Here is a 19,987-nt window from a genome sequence, read left to right as displayed (position 1 = left end):
AATAAATAATAAATATTTAAGATAAAATTTGAAAAAATATGTAAATTAAAGAAAACCATATTTTCTCCCTTGATATGCAAAAAGGTAACTTGCAAAAGACTAAAAAGTGATGTAACCAATTTTCGAATTCCTTTGTCAAAGATAATAAGTCGATAGAAATTATGAAGACAACTAAGAACACTAAAGCAAAATTATCACTTAGTGGCTCTAATTGTTTAATTAAGGTTCCCACATTAATAAACCTTTTAAACTTTGAAATCTCCAAGTTCTTACCCAAAAACCTAACAAAGAAAAAGACACTATCCACCATTTGGTATTCAAATTAACATAGTATATATGATTAGCAACCATTAGACTTGTTTCTGAAGCTCCAAATTCCAAGAAAATATGATAAATTTGAAGTCTTGGTTTCTTCTTGCAATTCTTTCTGCGTTCCTATGTACAACATTGGGATCAGATGCTGTAGATTCTGTGCTAAGGCGTTTGGATAGCAAACAGGCGCAATCTGTAGTGCAAGAATCTGCAGCTAAGGGTGTTTTGCAGAGGTTACTTCCGGCCCATTTGCACAGTTTTGAATTTAAGATTATCTCCAAGGTACTGTACTATTAGCTCCATTGTCTTTTTTCCAGTTTTGGGTCTCTATCATTTAGTCTCTTTTTGTTTGGGAATTGGTAATTTATTGTTTCTGTTACTTAAAGTTTACTGCTTTTCTTTGTTAGATAAATGCTCAAGATTGTTGAGATTGTCATTTTTGAAGAACTAGTTGACTTTTATGGTTATAAGCTTACAAATGCGTCAGTATATGTCCTTTGTGTGAACTTTTCATTGGTTCAGTAATAAATTTTGATAACCGTGGTGTCCAACTCTAATTCCACGGAATACCTCTCTCACCAACAACACGTATGAAGTAACTCTTATCTAGTAAGGCTAGGATAGATGTGAAGAAATCACCTAGTGTTTTTTGGCTTTGCTGGGGTTTGAGCCTGAGACATCATGGTGCAAATTTTGGGAAGAAATTATTGTTGTAACACTTGTTAGTACCATCAGAATAGGTTAATGATGCTCACTTAATGATCATTGTGTATATAAGGATACAATATGTAGATGTTGAATAAGTGAAGGTAAGAGATTGTATTTAAGTGGCTTCCCGTAGCTTTATTCTCCCTAATGATGTTGAATAATCGTCTAGGCTGCTGTAACTAAGGATCTTCTATATTTGTATATTTTTGTTACTGGCGCATTTTTTTGTTGCCAAACTGACTTGTTACTTGAGTATTTGAAATCTATACGTGACATTTCATATGTAAATGTAGGATCTTTGTGGTGGAAGAAGCTGCTTTCGTATAACAAATTACAAGAGTTCATGCAGAAATTCACCTGAAATTTTGTATGTTAAACAAGGATCTTATTATGTTACTTTTTGACGTGTATTTTCTGGGACTCGTTTTGCTTAAAATGTTGTGTTCTTTTTACTGTAGAAAAGTTTTGTTTTCCTTTAAGCACTCAATGGTGGTTTTATACTCCTAATTTACTTCTTCCACGTGCACATTGTTTAATAAGTTATTGTTTGGTTTAAGTCCTTGGTTCATAATATTGCCAACTTTGCCCCCATACCAGGTGCTGCTGATTTCTGCAAAGGGCAAGTTTCTTGCAAAATTCTTAAAGAGATTAGATTGTTGATATCAATTAGCACTCTCCGTAATCAGTACGAGCTTTTGAATATGATATATTTAAGTCTTAAGGGTTGACAGTTGATTGCCATAGCCTCTTTTGGCATCTGTAGTCCAGATTTTCTTTTCAAAGTAGAAGAGAATATAATATTTAGAATTTTGTTATCCAGTGCAGAGATACAGTTGAAAGAGGCTTAAATTAGATTATGAATCTATTTTTGATTTTTTTTCTCTAAGAATTCAAGGAACTACAGCTGTTGAAATTGCATCGGGTCTACACTGGTATTTAAAGTATAAGTGTGGAGCTCATATATCATGGGACAAGACAGGGGGTGTTCAGTTAGCTTCAGTTCCCAAGCCAGGTGCACTGCCTCTTGTAGAAGCGAGAGGAGTGACGATCCAACGGCCAGTACCATGGAACTACTATCAAAATGTTGTCACATCCAGCTGTAAGCATACAACTCTCTCTCTCTCTCTCTCCCCCTTCCCCAACAACCTTTTATGCATAAGTCATTACGCATTATAAAGTGCCCTTACAGACTCACTATCACCGAAATTCTGGTAGTAAGTCTTCCCCCAATACATAAATGATGGAGAACATAATGCAGTATTTGGTTGATTTTTTAAAAGTGTGTGAGCATCTGTCTTCTGATATCCAAAGCCTTATGCCACTGCAATTTCCTCTCTGTGATTCTGCAAGTGAAGTTGATGTCTTCTTTTGCCTTCTCTTTTCTAGTAATTTTTCCTTGCTCTCTGTAGAACTCATTCCTTTTCTCATCTAATCATAGGATGATGAAACCAAATTCATGATGTTCCTCGATCCTCCATGGCATACTTGTGCATAATTAAAGACACTTATTATTAGTATGTTAGCGATGTGGTGTTTGAGGGCTTTCATTTGGATATCTTATGCAAAACCAAGGTTCTCTTAGATAATTCTCTCCTGTGCCTGAACTTATTAGAAAATGATATCCTAACAGCAAAATAGAGAAGACAAACAGATCTATTTGACGGTTTGTCATCCCTATCTTTTCTAGGCTGTAACCAGTCTTACTCTGTTCATGGACAACTTATCAGGACGTCGTGTCAATCAAGAAAGCAAAGCATTTATAATGAGTGATGGAGCTGTAGATACCTCACGATTTCAGCCATTTTTGTGAACTATTCCAGTAGGTTTAAGCTGTTCAGATTGAGTTGAGCTTGATTGAAAACCATTTTACTTGATAAGTCTACTCTGTTGAATGTTGACATTAGGAGAATCATGTTTTTTCTACTTATGGATGCTTACTGTTGGTATTTTTTGAGATGCCTCTGGTATAACAACTTGGCATATTTCTACTTCTTGGTATTTTTAAGATGCTGCAAGTGTAACAGCTTAGCATATTTCTACTTCTCCATGCAGATTCATATGTTTGGTGGGATTGGCAAAGATGGGAGAAAGAGATTGATTGGATGGCACTTCAAGGAATCAACTTACCTCTAGCATTTACGGGACAAGAAGCTATCTGGCAAAAAGTTTTCTTGGTATTTTTATAGCATTGGATTTTGTGGGTTCAACTAGTTTAATTTAGACCATGGTTGTTTCCATGGCAGTTCCTGCCTGATATTATACAAGGAAAGTCATACAAGCTGTTTGATACATTTGAGCAAGGGCCTGAGTTGTGTGTATGTTAGGGGAATCAGTTGTGGTAGTACCATTGCTATAAACCTATCGTTTCTAACCCATGCGTTGTTTTCATATTGCTAATCTTAGCACTTCTGTCTTGAATCTACTTCTATGAAGTAGACCAGAACTTAGGCACTATTTCAGATGAAGTTTGTTAATTAAAATGTCTATTCTTTGTGCTGAAGTATTTAAAGTTTCAGCTGCCATCAGATCATCAATTTTCTCTTAGATTTACTGAAAATATATACCCTTCATTCTTTTAAGTCTTGACTATTTTATTTGGTGCTTAAAAGCAATGTGCCAATATCTGCTTAGTGTTAACTTCCTAGTTCTTTAATAGTCAATTTGTCCTTATCTTATGTTCCTACAGATAATATATCTGCTTGATGTTTACCTTGGGTTTCTTAATACTTTGTGTGTAAGAGACAAATACCACAGCATTTGATTAGTCATAGTTCATGACAGTCTGATATTGATTTATAAGAAGCTTTGTTAGACGCTTATAAGCACTTTCTGTCTCATGTTTGTTGATGGTCAGGATTATAATATTACTACCCAAGAGTTAAATAATTTCTTCGGTGGACCTGCCTTCCTGGCTTGGGCTCGCATGGGAAACCTACACGCGTGAGTGCTATAATCTGTCCCTTACTTCTAACTTCTCTTTCAGTGAAGGGCATTTCCAGCCACAACATATGCTGGCAAACTGAATATTGTAACAAATATTATCTGGTTCAGGTATCTTGTGAGGCCAGGGTATATAATTTGTAAAGATTATGTGATTTAAATGTCATGCAGAAAATGGACTTTGAGCTTTGGTATGGTGCTCAAAGTTAAAGGGTGTAGCACCTAAGAAATGAGAATACCTCAGATGTGTTGAGCAGGCCTATTTTAGGCTGCTCCACTACATCTAAGTGAGTTTTGCTTGTCTATAAGATCTATAAAATTCTAAATTTTCTTGTCATCTGATTGATTCATGCAATCCTTGTCATACGATTGGATGGCCAGCAGGTGATAAGCTAGGTCACCGTATCCATCTCCATGCTTTTTTTGCTGCCTATTATCCTTTGCCATAGTGTCTTGCCAATTTCTTGTCGAGGTAAGATAGACCAGATGGGACGTTTACCTTCATGAGGTTGTTTATCTTAGCACAATCCCTCATTTTTCACAATAGACTTTGTATTTCTTAAAAATGAAAGTGAAAGCATGGATCGTTATCTGCACTCTTACTTGTCCATATAGCAGATGTGACTGAATTCATCCTTATTTGTATTATGTTTCTCTTGGAATCTATGCTTCAAAGTTTGCTGTGTATTGCTCTCTGTATCATATTGTGTTTCATTTTCGTTAATTTACACCCCAAAGCTATATTCCACTGCAGATGGGGTGGACCTTTATCTCAAAACTGGTTAAATATTCAGTTAGCATTGCAGAAACGGATATTATCTCGGATGCAGGAGTTAGGCATGACCCCAGGTATGCCAGTATTTTGGTTTCAAAGGAACCTTCCAACTATTTTGCCTTTCTTCTTTATGACCGATTTCTGATTAGCAGACCATGGTTTCTCGTAGCCTAGTGTACCAATTAAGCTAATGGTGTTTCTGTTTTTTACTTCTTCAATACACAATATGCTTACTTACATTTATTTGCTTGTCTTTTTTTTTCTTCTCTAATGTCTGCTAGTGCTTCCATCATTCTCTGGAAATGTTCCAGCTGCATTGAAAAAGATATTCCCGTCTGCAAATATCACGAGGCTTGGGGACTGGTATGTCAATTTGAAGTGTGCAGTTTCACTAACTTCAATTCCAGTTTATTGTCTCCCTTAAATGTTTCTGTTCCTTTCATTCCTCTTAGATCGTATTTATTAGAAGTACTAACATACTGTGTCCCATATGATTAGCATATTTTGGGTAATATTCTCCACTTCCACTGAATTCATGTGAGACGCTCTGCCACCATAGCATGTGAGATGAGGTGTTGATCCTCATTTTATGCATTTGTTGCCTGCCTCTTTTTGATTTTTAGAAGGCATAGGAAACATCACTCTTGTTGCTACTCTTTGCTGAATATTTCTCATTCTTTAACATTTTCGCTGAGCCTCTGTATAGTTTGAGATGGAAACTGACATTGCGCATTGGGAGACATCTCTTCCTTCCCTCCTATTTTTGACTAGTAAACGTTTTTGTCAGAAAAAATAGAGGATGTCAAATACGTACAATTTTTTTTTTTTTTTTGAGAATGGTAACAAGTAATAGAAAATCTTTGGGAAGAACTATTTTTAACTTTCTCTCTGGATATAGTTGACCACATTTCCATCTTGCTGGTCCTTTTCATAACATTGTCTTCTCTTGTTTTTGTTTTGAGAATATGCAAATATTTCACAATCTCTTTCTTTCCTGTCGCTTCACTCTCCATGAAAAGTTATAGAACTTCTATTCAACATGGTTCTAACTAAGTTTGATTTCTGTGATGTGTGCTAGATGATAAGCTTATGACAGCTAGTGAGATGTGCCATTTAGTTTGTTTCTTCTGTCCTCTAAATTTCTGACCGACTTCTCTTCTATAATCTAAAAACGAACAAAGAGGTTTCCAATTTTAAATTTGTATAGAGCAATCTACGAATTCCAATGAACTTTTTTTTTCTTTGTGTTGAAGAGGTAGAGTATTTCAAGGACTCACTTTTGTTACAGGTGATGATGAACCTTTTGTTTCTGAAAGTAAAAATTCTATCCCTGATAATTTTAATCTTTCTATGTTTCTGAAGTGCTCCCTAAAAAGTACATCTAACTTGGCTGGAAAACATTTATTGTCAGATACTGGGAAGATTTGATCTTTTTACCTGATGGAGTTTATACTTTTCTTAGGAACACTGTTAGTGGTGACTCTCGATGGTGTTGTACTTTTCTCCTTTCTCCTTCCGATCCCTTATTTATCGAAATTGGAGAGGCATTTATCCAGAAACAGATTAAGGGTAAGCTATACTTCTGCTTTCAGTTGAAATGATTTCAGGATTCTCCTTTGATGAACAGAACATTGACAAAAGTTTGTTTGGTCTTGAAAAATGTAAAAGGATTCTAGACTTTTGTGGAACTTCCTAACCTCTTTTATTCTTGTTCTGTTGCTTTATCTTTATCCATTTTGAACATAGAACATTAAGGAGCCAAAGATTTTTAACACATTACACTTATCTGTTTCCAATTCTATGTTAAATGAACTAATGGAAAGAAAAAGAATATACAAAAAAATTACATGCCACTACACTTCACTGGGAAAACCAATGAGTTCCCCACAACTCTATACCTCTAAAATCTTGTCCAGAAGTCTAATGCCAGTATGAAGAGATGAACCTGCACCAACTTAGGGGATATTCTTTGTGTCCACATTGTCACAAACAAACTTAAAATATCCTGGTAAATCTGAACAAATTCGAGAGAACGATTGCTTTAGTTATTTACATACTTTTGCCTTCCTTGTACATTTAGAAACAGAAAAATGATGAAGCTTAGAGAAAAGCAAAATTCACATACATGACAAGCACATGACTGAGCACTTCCCTAGGAAAGAGATAAATGGCCAGCACTTGAAAATCAGCACTTCTCTAGCAAGATCAACTTGTTTCATCCTGACTACATATCTGTTGGGACTTCCCCGGGAATTAGGACCCTATAATTTATGTTGGATCTGTACTATTCTACTTCTGAAGTTGTATTCTGTCAGTCTGTTATAATTCTTTTTTGGGAGCATGGGTTTGTTCCTACAGAGGATCTTTGTATTAGGTATTTATGTGTTTACTGGAATCTACTAGTCGTATAACATGATTCCAGTTTTCAGCAATTTCCGCATCTGTACTCTCAGTCCAAAATTGGATGGTATCCTTTGTATTTGTGCCTTTAAAATAACGAGTTATATGATTTACTACTGATGGTTTAACAATTAGCACTTGTATCAGTCATGCCCTAATGAAAGCTTATATTAAATGTGGCTCTGTCTTCTTTTTCTATTTGCTTTTTTAAGTGTAATTATTTCCTTAAAATCCTTGAGCAACCATTTGCGGAGCAACACACCTAATATGAATTCATTGTATGGTTCGCACTTAGGTTAAATCTAGATAACATGGTAGGGAGGGGAAAGCGCATACAGTGCTTGATGCATTTTCTATTCTGACAGATACCTCTTAAAGAAGAAAAAGCATCTTGGCATAAATATCAGAAAGCCGATGAGTGTGGTGGTCCTGCCAATAATCGATATATCATTAGACTTCTATGATCATTGATGACTTCAATTGAGCTCAAAATACTTAAATATTGTTGTTTTTGTTGATAGTATGTGCTAGAGGTTGCTAGTTTTTTCTATCTTGTAGTGTGAATATTGTAAATATAGGACTATGACTTAAGACTCCCCAAATGAAAAGAAGCTCAGAATACCATCTGCTCCACTTGGGGCCTCCTTTCACTAGAAAAAGAAAAGATAAAAAAACTATCGGTGATTTAATTCCAACCCCTCAAGTAGTACGACTTTCAACATCTAATTCCTCTCTCTCTCTCTCTCTCCCTCTCCCTCTCCCTCTCCCAGTGCCTATATTTTAGTCCAACTGCAGTATAAGGTGCTTTAATGGATCAAAAAAAAAATACTTGTTTGACCTCAACTCATGCTGAGGAAGAAGGCAAAGCACATATCTAGTGGATCTAGTTTCATAATGATGATCATATTTGTGGGGGTGGGGCTGTGATGCAAACTCCCAATTTCAGTGATGTAGCCATATAGTTGGTTATAGTTCATGAATCATTGTTTATATTGTTTATTTGGCAAGTCGATGCAGGGTCAACTTCCTGGCCTTGTCTTTGATAAAAATAGAGTCAATGTTTTGCAGCCTATAATAGGATATTTGCTGTCATTTGATCTCAACTGACTCTTTTGTGATTCATGTTTTGTATGTTCACTGCAGAATACGGAGACATCACTGATATCTACAACTGGTAGTCCATCATCCCACTAAACTACTTCTTCTGGCCTAATTAAGTGCATTGAATTCACAAGCAGTTTCAAGTTTTTCCACTTTGATCTACTCTATTAAAAAAAGTTTCTTCTTTCACTTTGATCTGGTTTACTATTCATGTTTTAGGGCTTCTTTCTTTTCAAGCCTGAAAAAGTTGATTTTTTTGCTCTTATCTTTTGTATGTTGTTGCCTAACAGTCTATTGATTGAACTGAAATTCAGTTAATGACATTAGGAGAGATATGAGGCTATAAAGATTTATAATTTATAACTTAAAGCTAAATAAAAAATTAGATTTAATACTGAAAGACAATGTCCTACTTGTTCATTATGCCCTTAAATGTACAATCATCACCTCTTGCAGCCTGTAAGTACTAGTCATAATATTCTCTTTTTTCTTGAAGTATCTCTCCTCCTAAATGATCCATGTAAGATTGGATAGTCAGAACACTTTTTGATCAGAACATTTAAGGGTGGAACTTGTAACAGGGTCTTGCAAACTAAGTCAAGAACTTCTTGATCTTGACAATTAATGCCTTGCTTAGGGATCTTATCTGGCAGTTTTAGGGCATCAAATTTAGAATTCTTTTAACTTCCACTCAAGGTTTATTCTTAGTGCCTAAAACAGGGAAATTAAAAGTTTCATATCAATTTTTGGTTTATGATTCATAATCCGATAAGTTGCATGTTTACACAGTGATACTTTCAATGAGAACACTCCACCTACTGATGATCCAACATATATTTCATCTCTCGGATCTGCTGTGTACAAAGCAATGTCAAAAGCAAATAGCAATGCAGTGTGGTTGATGCAAGTATACTTCTTACTCTTACTTGGCTACTGATTTGTTTAATGATAGCATAACTTGAGCTCTATTGTGCTCTGTTGTAAATTTTGACATCTTAAAACAAGTAGTATAGAAATTTTTTTTGGAAGTTAAAAACATAAGAAATGTGAACTCAATCCGCTGTTTTTATTTTATAAGAAGAGAATTATGGTAAAAGCTTCAGTAAAAGGTTGAAAACAGCCTGGCCATTACTCTGTCAAAAAGAAGAAAAAAGCAAACTTAAAGAAATGTGGATTTAGGGTGTGTGTGGTGGTGTTAGAGCGGTAAGATAAGCGAATTGACTACCAATGGGTGGGATCAATCAGTTGTGAACAAATATATTATACGCTTGAGTTTCTTAACCTAAGTTTTACATTGATTCAAACAGATACGGAAAAGACTGTTTAAGTTGTCAAATAAAAGAACCCCTCATGAGGTGAAACTACTTGTCTGGAAAGAAAAACCCCTAGTCGATGGAATCCACTTTCTGGTTTTTCAAATGGTCTTTGTATATGTTAACCAGAAGATGGAAAACCTCTGAAGCTCAATGGTTCATTGTGTTATTACTTCAACAATATATGATTATGCATGTGAATCTTGGATCCTGGTGGCTTAGAGTGAAAGTTGAATCAGTAACAGGATCTTTCTTTCATCACTTTTTAGCAATCCACAGATGAAGTAGTATGTCATTAGGTTTGGATCTTGTGGTGAATGAGAGTTCATTTGTCATTAACTCCATTTACAGTATTGGTATTTGTATAAAGATATGCCTTGAGACAAAATTTTCTTGTGATTGGCCTCTTTGCTCTAGAGTACATTAAAGTTTAGTTTTGTATTTCTACATTGCTGCATGAATTCATGAACAAACTTCTATTTGATTGACTATATGCAGGGCTGGCTATTTTATTCTGACTCCAAATACTGGAAGCCACCACAGATGGAGGTACAATTCAGTAGAGGAAGTAATCTTATTTCTTTATATGACATGGTCAGACGGCCATGCCATTTTGTACTTTAGTATATCCATTTATTGCTTCACTAGTAAAATGACCAGCGCTTCGCGCGGGAATTTAACATCACGGAATTTATAAAATAATACTTAGAAACCTATCATTCATTAAAACTAAAACACTATATTATCTTACATACAAGATTACGTAGAAACAAACATTAATGCCACCACAGATGGAGGTACAATTCAGTAGAGGAAGTAATCTTATTTCTTTATATGACATGGTCAGACGGCCATGCCATTTTGTACTTTAGTATATCCATTTATTGCTTCACTAGTAAAATGACCCGCGCGAAGCGCAGGAATTTAACATCACGGAATTTATAAAATAATACTTAAAACCTATCAGTCATTAAAACTAAAACACTATATTATCTTACATACAAAATTACGTAGCAACAAACATTAATAATGTTAAAGAAAAATGAAAATTATTACATCTTATCATTTATCCTTAATAACATAAGCATAACTTAATGACTGTAAAAATACATACTAGGATCTGTAACATAAGCAATGGTGTCAGTGAGCCACTCAACAGGAGCAAAGTACATAAATATTTATATTTAATTGTGAAGAAGAAGAAGAGGTTCAGAATTTTCGTTGTTTTAAAATGAGAGGAATTCCTTCTATTTATAGACAACAAAGGGCAATGTGAACAAATGTTAATTGTGCCTTATCGGAAAGGTTACAACAATTTAGAAAAGTTGCAACCCTTCGGAAAGGTCATAATCTTTCATAAAAGTCACAACTTTTCATAAAAGTCGCAACTCTTCATTAAAGTCACAACTTTTCATAAAAGTCGCAATTCTTCATTAAAGTCGCAACTTTTCATTAAAGTCACAACTTTTCATGAAAGGGGAAGGCTATTTTTGTAAATAAATAAATTAATTAAAAAGGAATTCTTGTTTGTGGTGGCGCCACGTAAGCAGGCCTAAGGTTCTCTTTTATATATATACTAGTAAAATTACCTGCGCTTCGTGCGGGAATTTAATATCATGGAATTTATAAAATAATAGTTATAACCTTTCAGCCAATAAAACTAAAACACTATATTATCTTACATACAAGATTACGTAGTAACAAAAATTAATAATGTAAAGGAAAATGAAAATTATTACATCTTATCATTTATTCTTAATAATATAAGCATAAATTAATGACTGTAAAAATACATACCAGAATTTGTAATATAAGCAATGATGTAAGTAAGCCACTCAACAGGAGCAAAGTACACAAATATTTAATTGTGAAGAAGAAGAAGAAGAGGTTCATAATTTTTCGTTGTTTTAAAATGAGAGGAAATCCCTCTATTTATAGACAACAAAGGGTAGTGTGAACAAATGTTTATTGTGCCTTATCGAAAAAGTTACAATTATTTGGAAAAGTTGAAACCCTTCGGAAAGGTCACAACCTTTCATAAAAGTCACAACTTTTTATGAACGTCGCAACTCTTCATTAAAGTCACAACTTTTCATAAAAGTCACAACTCTTCATTAAAGTCGCGACTTTTCATAAATTAAAAGATAATTCTGGTTTGTGGTGGCACCACGTAGGCGGGCCTAAGGTTCTATTTTATATATATGATATGATATATGATATATGTAATATGATATGATATGATTATTTTTTATGTGTTGTGTTGTACTATTTTTAGAATGTTAGAACTATTAAATTCTAAAGTTTTTTTTTATCAGTAAAAATGCTTGTATATTGTCACACATTTGACAAATATCATATGTATTGAATTTGACACTCATCAATATGTTTGTCTTGTAGTCAGATTAACCAGTCATCAATACATCTTTTCTCTTCTCTTATTTTCTCATCTAGTATTAGTCGCAGTGATTTTGGTTGAGATCCAGGTAGCTTCTGGTTTTGTGCTTACTGAGTAGCAATCTTATGTAGGGCAACATTTATCTTTCTTTTCATAATCTTATAATATTCTTTTCATACTTTATCTATTCTTTTTTGTTTCTGGCGATTGTTCCGGAGGCACTACTCCTTATTTCTGGTGACTACTCTATGTGCCGTCCCTATTTGGGGCAATCATTTTGGGACCTCTTCTATAGTAATTTTTTTGCGGGTTTCCTATGGTTGTTTCAGTGTCACTGCACCGCTTTCCGGTGATCGCGAGTATTTTAGGTGACCAATCTGGTGGCGCCACACCTCTTTTCTTTGGTTGCCATTGATGTCTACACTGCCTTTTGCCCTTACTACTCTGGTCACTTTCCTGTGTACTTGTCCTTCGAGTTTCGGTGATCAAAACTTCTCCATCAAGATTCCTTTGACCATAACTTTTACGGCGCCTTTCTTGCAAAATTTTCTGATAGTTGTCCTGGCATACTATTATGTGATTATTTTACTGTTCTATGCTAACAAGATAAGTAAATTCAAGTTGATCTTCCCATATTTCAGTTTGAGGCTGCTTGTTAGAGTTTAAATGTTAGTGTTAGAATGTTAGATTAAGTTTTTAAGTTGCACAGTATCCCATAGATGGTGTTTGACACGTATACATATAAGTGTCTTGTTTTCACCAAGTTATGTGGTATCAATATATTTCTTCTCTTATTTCTTCACAACTTACTACACAAAAAAGTGTTACTAAATGTCGCTTGCTATTTCACTACCCAAATTCCCTTTTCTGCTTCTGCTTATATACATACATTCACTTAAAAACTGAGTGAGATGAACCAGGAGAAAATTAGAAAAAAGGATCTCTGATTTGAAGTACATGCGAGTGTGTGATTCTTACTTTTCTTTATCTCCTTTTTAGTTATGTAATAGTATCATTTATCTTGATAGTGTCGTGATCTTCATGTTTTTCATTACAAATATAGATACCATGGGGAGCTTTTGTGTTGAGTGATACGGTGTACTTGGATAGTACTAAATGTCACTTCTTGAACATCTAAAGGTATTGTAGGTTTTCTGTCATTTATGTGGTGATTACTAACGTCTGCAGGAAAAAATTATTGATCATGTTACTTGCGTGATTAGAAGGCACTTATTATTTCACTGCCACAAAATTCTCAGTTTAGAGGACAATATGATCTCCTTATTCCTTCCATATTTGTAAAGTCAATCTTTTAACAACAAAAAGGACACCAAAACATCGCACCCTTGACAAGAACATATTTTCTCCATCAGACTCTTCTAATTTGCAGACTGTTGTTCTTACTTAATTTTACTTTTTTGCTTTCAAACAGGCACTTTTACATTCTGTTCCACGTGGGAAGATGATAGTTCTTGATCTATTTGCTGATGTTAAACCAATATGGAAATCATCCTCTCAATTCTATGGCACTCCTTATATATGGTAATCAGAGGGTTCTATGTAGAAACAACTCTGTATAATTTGGTTCCTGAATATGTTGTTTCACCTATTATCAAAGCTTGAATATCAATCAATTCTTTTTCTAATGTTACTCTAACAAAACATAAAGGTGTATGCTGCACAACTTTGGAGGCAACATTGAAATGTATGGAGTGTTAGATGCAGTGGCTTCTGGTCCTATTAATGCCCGCACAAGTGAGAACTCAACAATGGTAAAATCTCTTATCATTTCATTAAAAATATTTTGTTATTTGTTTCTTTCTAAAGGTAATATTCAGAATCTCAGACTTTTTATGATTCTATATCCTCTTGAACAGTTGCATACTATGATTTTACTTGAGTTTTTAATCCATTTCCTTGAATTTGTCGAATGTCCATTACTATTTTCTTTGCTTGCTGGATACTCTTTGGCAGGTTGGTGTTGGAATGTGCATGGAAGGAATAGAACACAATCCAGTTGTCTATGAGCTGATGCCCGAAATGGCATTTAGAGGGGGTAAATTTCAACTTCAGGTAACAATCTTGTGTTAATTAGAAATCATGAGGATTCATGATAATTATCACCACAGAAATTTTTTGCTCATTTTCTGTAAGAGCCTTTTCTATTCAATCTCCCTTTCTGTTTTAACTTATATGCTTTCTAAGCTCGTTATACAACAAAACTGTTGCATAAGGCTATACTTTTGACTTTAGAATTCAGAACTGTAAATTCTATAGAACTGAATTAACTTTCAGCCAAGAACTCTTTGTTTCTTGGTTTTGCTGTATTCTTCTGCTTTTGTCAATTTCTCCTGTGATCTTTTGAAATTTTACTATAAAATAATTCAAACCTTGTGAAAATATGTTGATTTGGATCAAAGGTGATTTTTAATCTTGAACTATATGCTTGACACAAAAACAGTAGCAGTGCCTTGAGGATGAGGTTTGAACTGATTGGCCTCTATTGTGTGCATATCAATTTTTTATCAAAAAACTCATCTTTGTGCACTATTTTTTCCTATGCAAATGCAGGAATGGGAATTACTGAGCTTAATAATCTTTGATGAGTTCTACTGACCTTTTTGGACATATTTCATTGAATCTCTTTCTCTATATAAAGCTGGTATTGGTGCATGTTGAAAGGTGTAATATAATTCAGTAGTTGTTTGCTGTCTTACTGAAAACTGATTTATGCTACTGTAAGTTCCTTTGATACTTGCTGGGCTCAATATCAATCAATCTTGTAGGCTAGTTCTATAAGAAAATCAAAAGTCTCCAAATGTCATTTAATCTGACGAGGATGTGCAATTTTATCATTGATTCTTGAATACACTCTCAATATACCATTTACTTATGTCATATTATTATGGTATCTTTGAAGCTCATAATCACTTGCCTCACCTGTGTTTAAATCTCCTAAAACCCAAAATTTGTTCTTAGCGCCGATCCTCACATCAGATTTTATTTGTTTCGCTGCTAGGGATGGTTGAAATCCTATTCTCGTAGACGTTATGGTAAAGTGAATGATCAAATTGAAGCTGCTTGGGAAATCCTTTATCATACAATCTACAACTGTACTGATGGAATAGCTGTAAGTTCTTCATAATTGTTTGTGCTTAAACATCTAATCCTACATCTTGTGATTCTAAGGAGAATGGATTGTTAATCATTTCTTGTATATGAGGACATGTAATATTCTGGAGCTTCTGATGTATTATATCATATATGCTAGATTAGTTCTGTTAGGGAGTCATCAGTCTAAGATAGTATGTGTGTTTAGGTTGAAGTGATAACTAGTTAATATCTTTCTAGCTAAAATTATGATGCAATTAGCTGCTCATTGTATCTCTCAGCATCTAATTAGTGAAAACTATATGAATATCCAGAACTAATTTCTGTCTTCAACTTAAAATGTATATCTTGCACATTGGAAATCCTTCACAAATTTCTTTCCTCGTATGTATGCTTGCTTATCAAATCATGTTCAATTATCATAACCTATTCAGGAGAAAAGAGGAGAGAAATCTTATATTAAAGCCATGATCTGAAAGAAAATTCTTCGAAGCACTAAATGTCTACATCCCAGTTTTCATGATTTGTCACTGGCATTTGTTTCTATCCCTCACCCTGGCCTCTTCCTTGTGCAATTTGTAGTTTCACAACACAGACTACATTGTGAAATTCCCTGACTGGGATCCCTCAGGGAAGACAGGAACTGGTATATCGGGGACTGATATGTCCAATCAGAACAGGATGCAACAACTTGCAGGGTTCCAGTGGAATAGACGGTTCCTTTTCTCTGAAAAAAGCTCCAGTCTACCAAAGCCTCACCTATGGTATTCTACTGAGGATGTCATCAAGGCATTAAAGCTATTCCTTGATGCAGGAAAAGAACTTTCTGGAAGCCTCACATATAGGTAAAGGCTGATTCTGACTTTCACAAGTGATGAAAAATGACACGTGATCCCTTTTATTTGCAGGCACATATAAAGTAATCCAACTATTCATTCTAATTCTTAAAAAGAGGGGTGAAAACTAAAATTTCCAAGAAATCTTTGCATCTGTACCAATAATGTTGATCCAAATTTGTCAGTTTGTAAGCCTAAAGAATTGCATTAGTGCTTTATTATGCATAAGAAGACTCTACTATTGTATAGATATAATCCAGATTAGACATGTTATATTATTTAGAAAATATAGAAGAGAAAACCAACATACCAAAAAAAGTAGTTCTTTCCTTCCCCCAATCTATGTCAGGATACTGTAAAATGTAGTATCGAATGAACAAAATTAAAGCCACTTACATAATTAGCAACTTCAAAAGTCTCAGAGCACCCTATAAAGCCTAGTGTTGTACAATGGTGACATTAGTGCTCAAGGGGAACTGCAAATCCGAGTAGCTACTTCTGAGCAAGAAGCCCTTACTCATATAAGTGGATTCTATGCCTTTCATGGCAAAGCAGCTTATCAGATGTCCCTTATATTGTACAGAATTCCATAATGCATGAAGAATATTCATTTTTTGGTGCACTTGCGGGAAACTCCTTGCCGAGGGCCTGTGCACCCCCGGGATTAGTCGGGGCTCAAAGAGACTCGGACACCCGGTGCAAATCAAAAAAAAAAAAAAAAAAAATTCATTTTTGCGCTCAACCGATGGCTTCAATAAACTTACAAAGGCAAGCTGCTTGATGTTCTGCATCTGCAGGCTTTACCTTTTGTCAATATGAGCTTCGCCTCTCCCATTTTCCTTCTCCAATGCACCTTAAGATGAACCAATATTTCTAACAAGTCTGTAATTTTTAAAAGAAAGCGTCTGAGCTGTTTAGTGGCTTTCTGTCAACAGTTACCTCATAATTTTAGCAGCTTCTTTTTTATGATAAGAATTTTCAAATTGAACCTGTTATTTGGATAATTTCTTTGTTATTTTTTCCATTCCCTTTGAATATTAAAAATATTTTTAGCTAAAAACCAGCTATTGGTTAAGCAACTTTTATGAGGAGCTGCTTTTTCCAAATGATCCTGTATGTTAGTAATTATTTTTTATAAACCAACAAGGGTTGTGGTGGAGTGGTAAGTACTCCTTCATCCTTAACCAAGAGGTCTTGGGTTCGAGTCCCCTTGGGTACGGAGTCACCTTTGTTAGGGAGCGCTTTACCCCCCAACGTGGGACTTCCCAGCGCGAATCTGGATTTAGTCGGGCTCCAATGTGGGTACCGGACACCGGATGGGAAACCAAAAAAAATAAATTATTTTTTATAAAGGTATGCTGTAACAATTTCAATAGCAGTACTGTTTTAAGAAAAGAATTCAAATTGCTTGTGAAGATACCTTAACTTCTACTTCTGAATCCATTTTCCTTCAAGTATAATAAAACCCCAACTTTTACCTTAATAGTTGTGCCTAAGCTTGTGACCTCTAAATTGGGAGGAAGAGATTGCACCCAATGGTGTCAATGAAGTGGGTTGGGAATCATGAGGTCTCAAGTTTAAAAAATCCTAGCATAAGCAAAAATAAAAATAAAACACCAGGTGATTTCTTCCTATCTGCCCAAGCCTTGTAGGACAGAATCACCAAGTAATTGTTGTGGTGATGGGAGATAGCAGGTACCCCGTGGAATTAGTCAAGGTGGGTGCAAGACGGCTCGGACACTACAATAATAAAAATACTGAGAGAAATGGAGTATAATATCTTAATAAGAAATTAATGGTGATGTACTGTTTTCATTAACTATATAATACTCTTGAAGAAACGTAAACCGAAAGTCTAGGATGTTTATGTGTGCTATTTCAGATAGTGGGTAGTAGAAGTCAAGTTCAAATTCCAAAACTACTTTTCTTCTTTTTTGATAACAATTCCAAAACCTTCTTTTCAAAACCATTTAATGTATTCGTGGATTTCACATTGTCTTTCATGTACATGGCATGCACTTTCTGATTAATAGGAACTGCTCGCTATGCTTCATTTTTCATGAAGGTTGTTGAGTCCCACATAGGATGTGGAAAGGGAACTTGAACTCCTTATATGACCTTGGGAAATTGTCACCTCATGAGCTAGTTTTTGGGGGTTATGTTAGGCCCAAGGTCCATTTCTTTGTCAAAGGTGTTTGTTCGGTGGAATTTAAGAAAGAGAGACTTTTAACATAAAACTTAAAACACAAGATAACAAAAGTACCCTGTTAGTATCTAGCAGTCTTCTATATGCCGTGTCAATTCCTATGAGAGCATGTTATTAATACAAAACGAAACTGTTAAGAATAAACAACTAATTAAAAGAGAGTGTCGTATAAAATGCAATAGAGAGAGTAGTTATTATAAATAAGAAACTTCAAAATCCTGTAACAAAAAAGAAAGGCATTGCGAGGATTTTCAATAGAATAGAATGGCAACATGTAAAACCTTCGACTCTGGAATTCTAGCCATTTTGATTTCACCGTAGGAGATGAATATGTATTATTCTTCTCATGTGCACAATGAAAATGATCATAAATGTGAGAATCACCTCTACTTGGGTATTTGGTTTCAACAGATATGATTTGGTGGATTTAACCAGACAATCACTTTCCAAGCTTGCAAACCAGGTTTACTTGGATGCAATAACTGCTTTCCACCATGAGGATGCTAAAGCATTGAGTCTGCATAGTCAGAAATTCCTTCAACTTATCAAGGACATTGACAAGCTTCTAGCAGCTGATGATAATTTTCTACTTGGAACGTGGCTGGAGAGTGCCAAAAACTTGGCGATGAATTCTGATGAAACGAAGCAGGTGAGAACAGCTAAATGAAGATATCTTATATCTTCTGCCATTTGAGTTACTTGATTTAACAGGAAAGGAAAACGAGAGTGGAAGTTCTTATTAAATTTGCTAGTGATTCAAATATACCTTGTGTTTTTAGACTGATAGAAAAACAGAAGAATCAACTAAGTGAAATTAATAGATTCAATGAGCTTTTTCTCCGTTTGCAGGCCATAGACTTTGTATGTTATCGAGTTTTCTTAGTTTGGGACTTTTGTGGTGAACCCCAAACTATGACTCTTGGCATTAAATTATCCCCTCATTAACTCACATTACAAAGCTACATTCTTTTATCAGAAATCCTATGAGTAGCCCCCTTCGATTGGACCAACCCCATCACCCACCCCATGGAAAAGCTTGCTCTGACAAACACCCTCCCATAACCATTAGAGACCAGCTTCTTTTAGAGGATGTTATTTTCCAACTTATGGAATGACAGGGATAATAGTAGGAAAATTGCAAGATGCAACATAAGGTAATCCTTCCAGTAAAAAAGATTCTCCTTTATTATTTATTCAGCTTACACCAAGCTTTGAACAAAATGTCGTTATCTGATGAGGTTCAGTCTGCTGACTTCTTGGAGATTAATAACGTAACAAGTTCTTCCTTACTGTTTACTAATCCTTTGGCATTTTCTTTTTAGTATGAGTGGAATGCAAGGACACAAATAACTATGTGGTATGACAACGCAAAGTACAATCAGAGTAAACTTCATGATTATGGTAAGCTCTATTCCCATCAGATAATTCAGCCTCTTCATTTTTACTTCTTGTCATAAATATTGTTAAGAATTTTGATCTTTTACTTTTCTTCAATCAGCAAACAAGTTTTGGAGTGGCTTATTGGAAGCATACTATCTTCCACGAGCATCGATGTATTTCAAGCTCCTATCTAGAAGCTTGGAAGAAAAAGTGGACTTCAATTTGTTGGATTGGAGAAAGGAGTGGATAGCATATTCAAATAAGTGGCAAGAAAGTACAGAGTTTTACCCTGTGAAGGCTAAAGGAGACGCCCTTGCTATTGCTACCGTTCTATATGAGAAATATTTCAGTTGAGATGAGATTATCCATTTCCAGAGTCAAACATGAACAGAAATGGAAAACTTTTTCATGATTGTACAATAAATAACGTTGGTTCTATGTTTGTTTCATCTCTCGGTGGATCATGTGTTTGATAGAATGTGTTGTTGGTTGTGACAAAAGTTGATTAAT

The 19,987-nt window shown here is 34.9% G+C and overlaps 2 protein-coding genes across 3 annotated transcripts in view; both read left to right on the top strand.

Annotated features, from left to right (window-relative positions):
- The window catches only part of LOC125814861 (phenylacetaldehyde reductase-like), a 147,533-nt gene that overhangs the window by 26,729 nt on the left and 100,817 nt on the right, over positions 1 to 19,987 (top strand). The gene's annotated exons all lie outside the window — the stretch shown is intronic.
- On the top strand, positions 212 to 19,883 carry LOC125814855 (alpha-N-acetylglucosaminidase). Its single transcript, XM_049494302.1, has 19 exons — positions 212 to 594; positions 1,314 to 1,387; positions 1,908 to 2,119; positions 3,073 to 3,194; positions 3,875 to 3,960; positions 4,715 to 4,809; positions 5,017 to 5,098; positions 6,198 to 6,304; positions 8,279 to 8,309; positions 9,026 to 9,143; positions 10,048 to 10,098; positions 13,377 to 13,486; positions 13,614 to 13,716; positions 13,919 to 14,017; positions 14,964 to 15,074; positions 15,638 to 15,900; positions 18,509 to 18,746; positions 19,420 to 19,498; positions 19,596 to 19,883. Exons 1-19 carry the CDS (start codon positions 388 to 390, stop codon positions 19,829 to 19,831), a joined length of 2,424 nt encoding a protein of 807 aa, XP_049350259.1. The 5' UTR covers positions 212 to 387; the 3' UTR covers positions 19,832 to 19,883.

The sequence above is a fragment of the Solanum verrucosum genome, unplaced genomic scaffold, assembly GCF_900185275.1.
Source record: "Solanum verrucosum unplaced genomic scaffold, falcon-dt-bn FXZP01000034.1, whole genome shotgun sequence".
Lineage (NCBI taxonomy): Eukaryota > Viridiplantae > Streptophyta > Magnoliopsida > Solanales > Solanaceae > Solanum > Solanum verrucosum.
The sequence above is the reverse complement of the archived record's forward strand: the minus strand, read 5'-3'. Positions and strand labels throughout refer to the sequence as shown.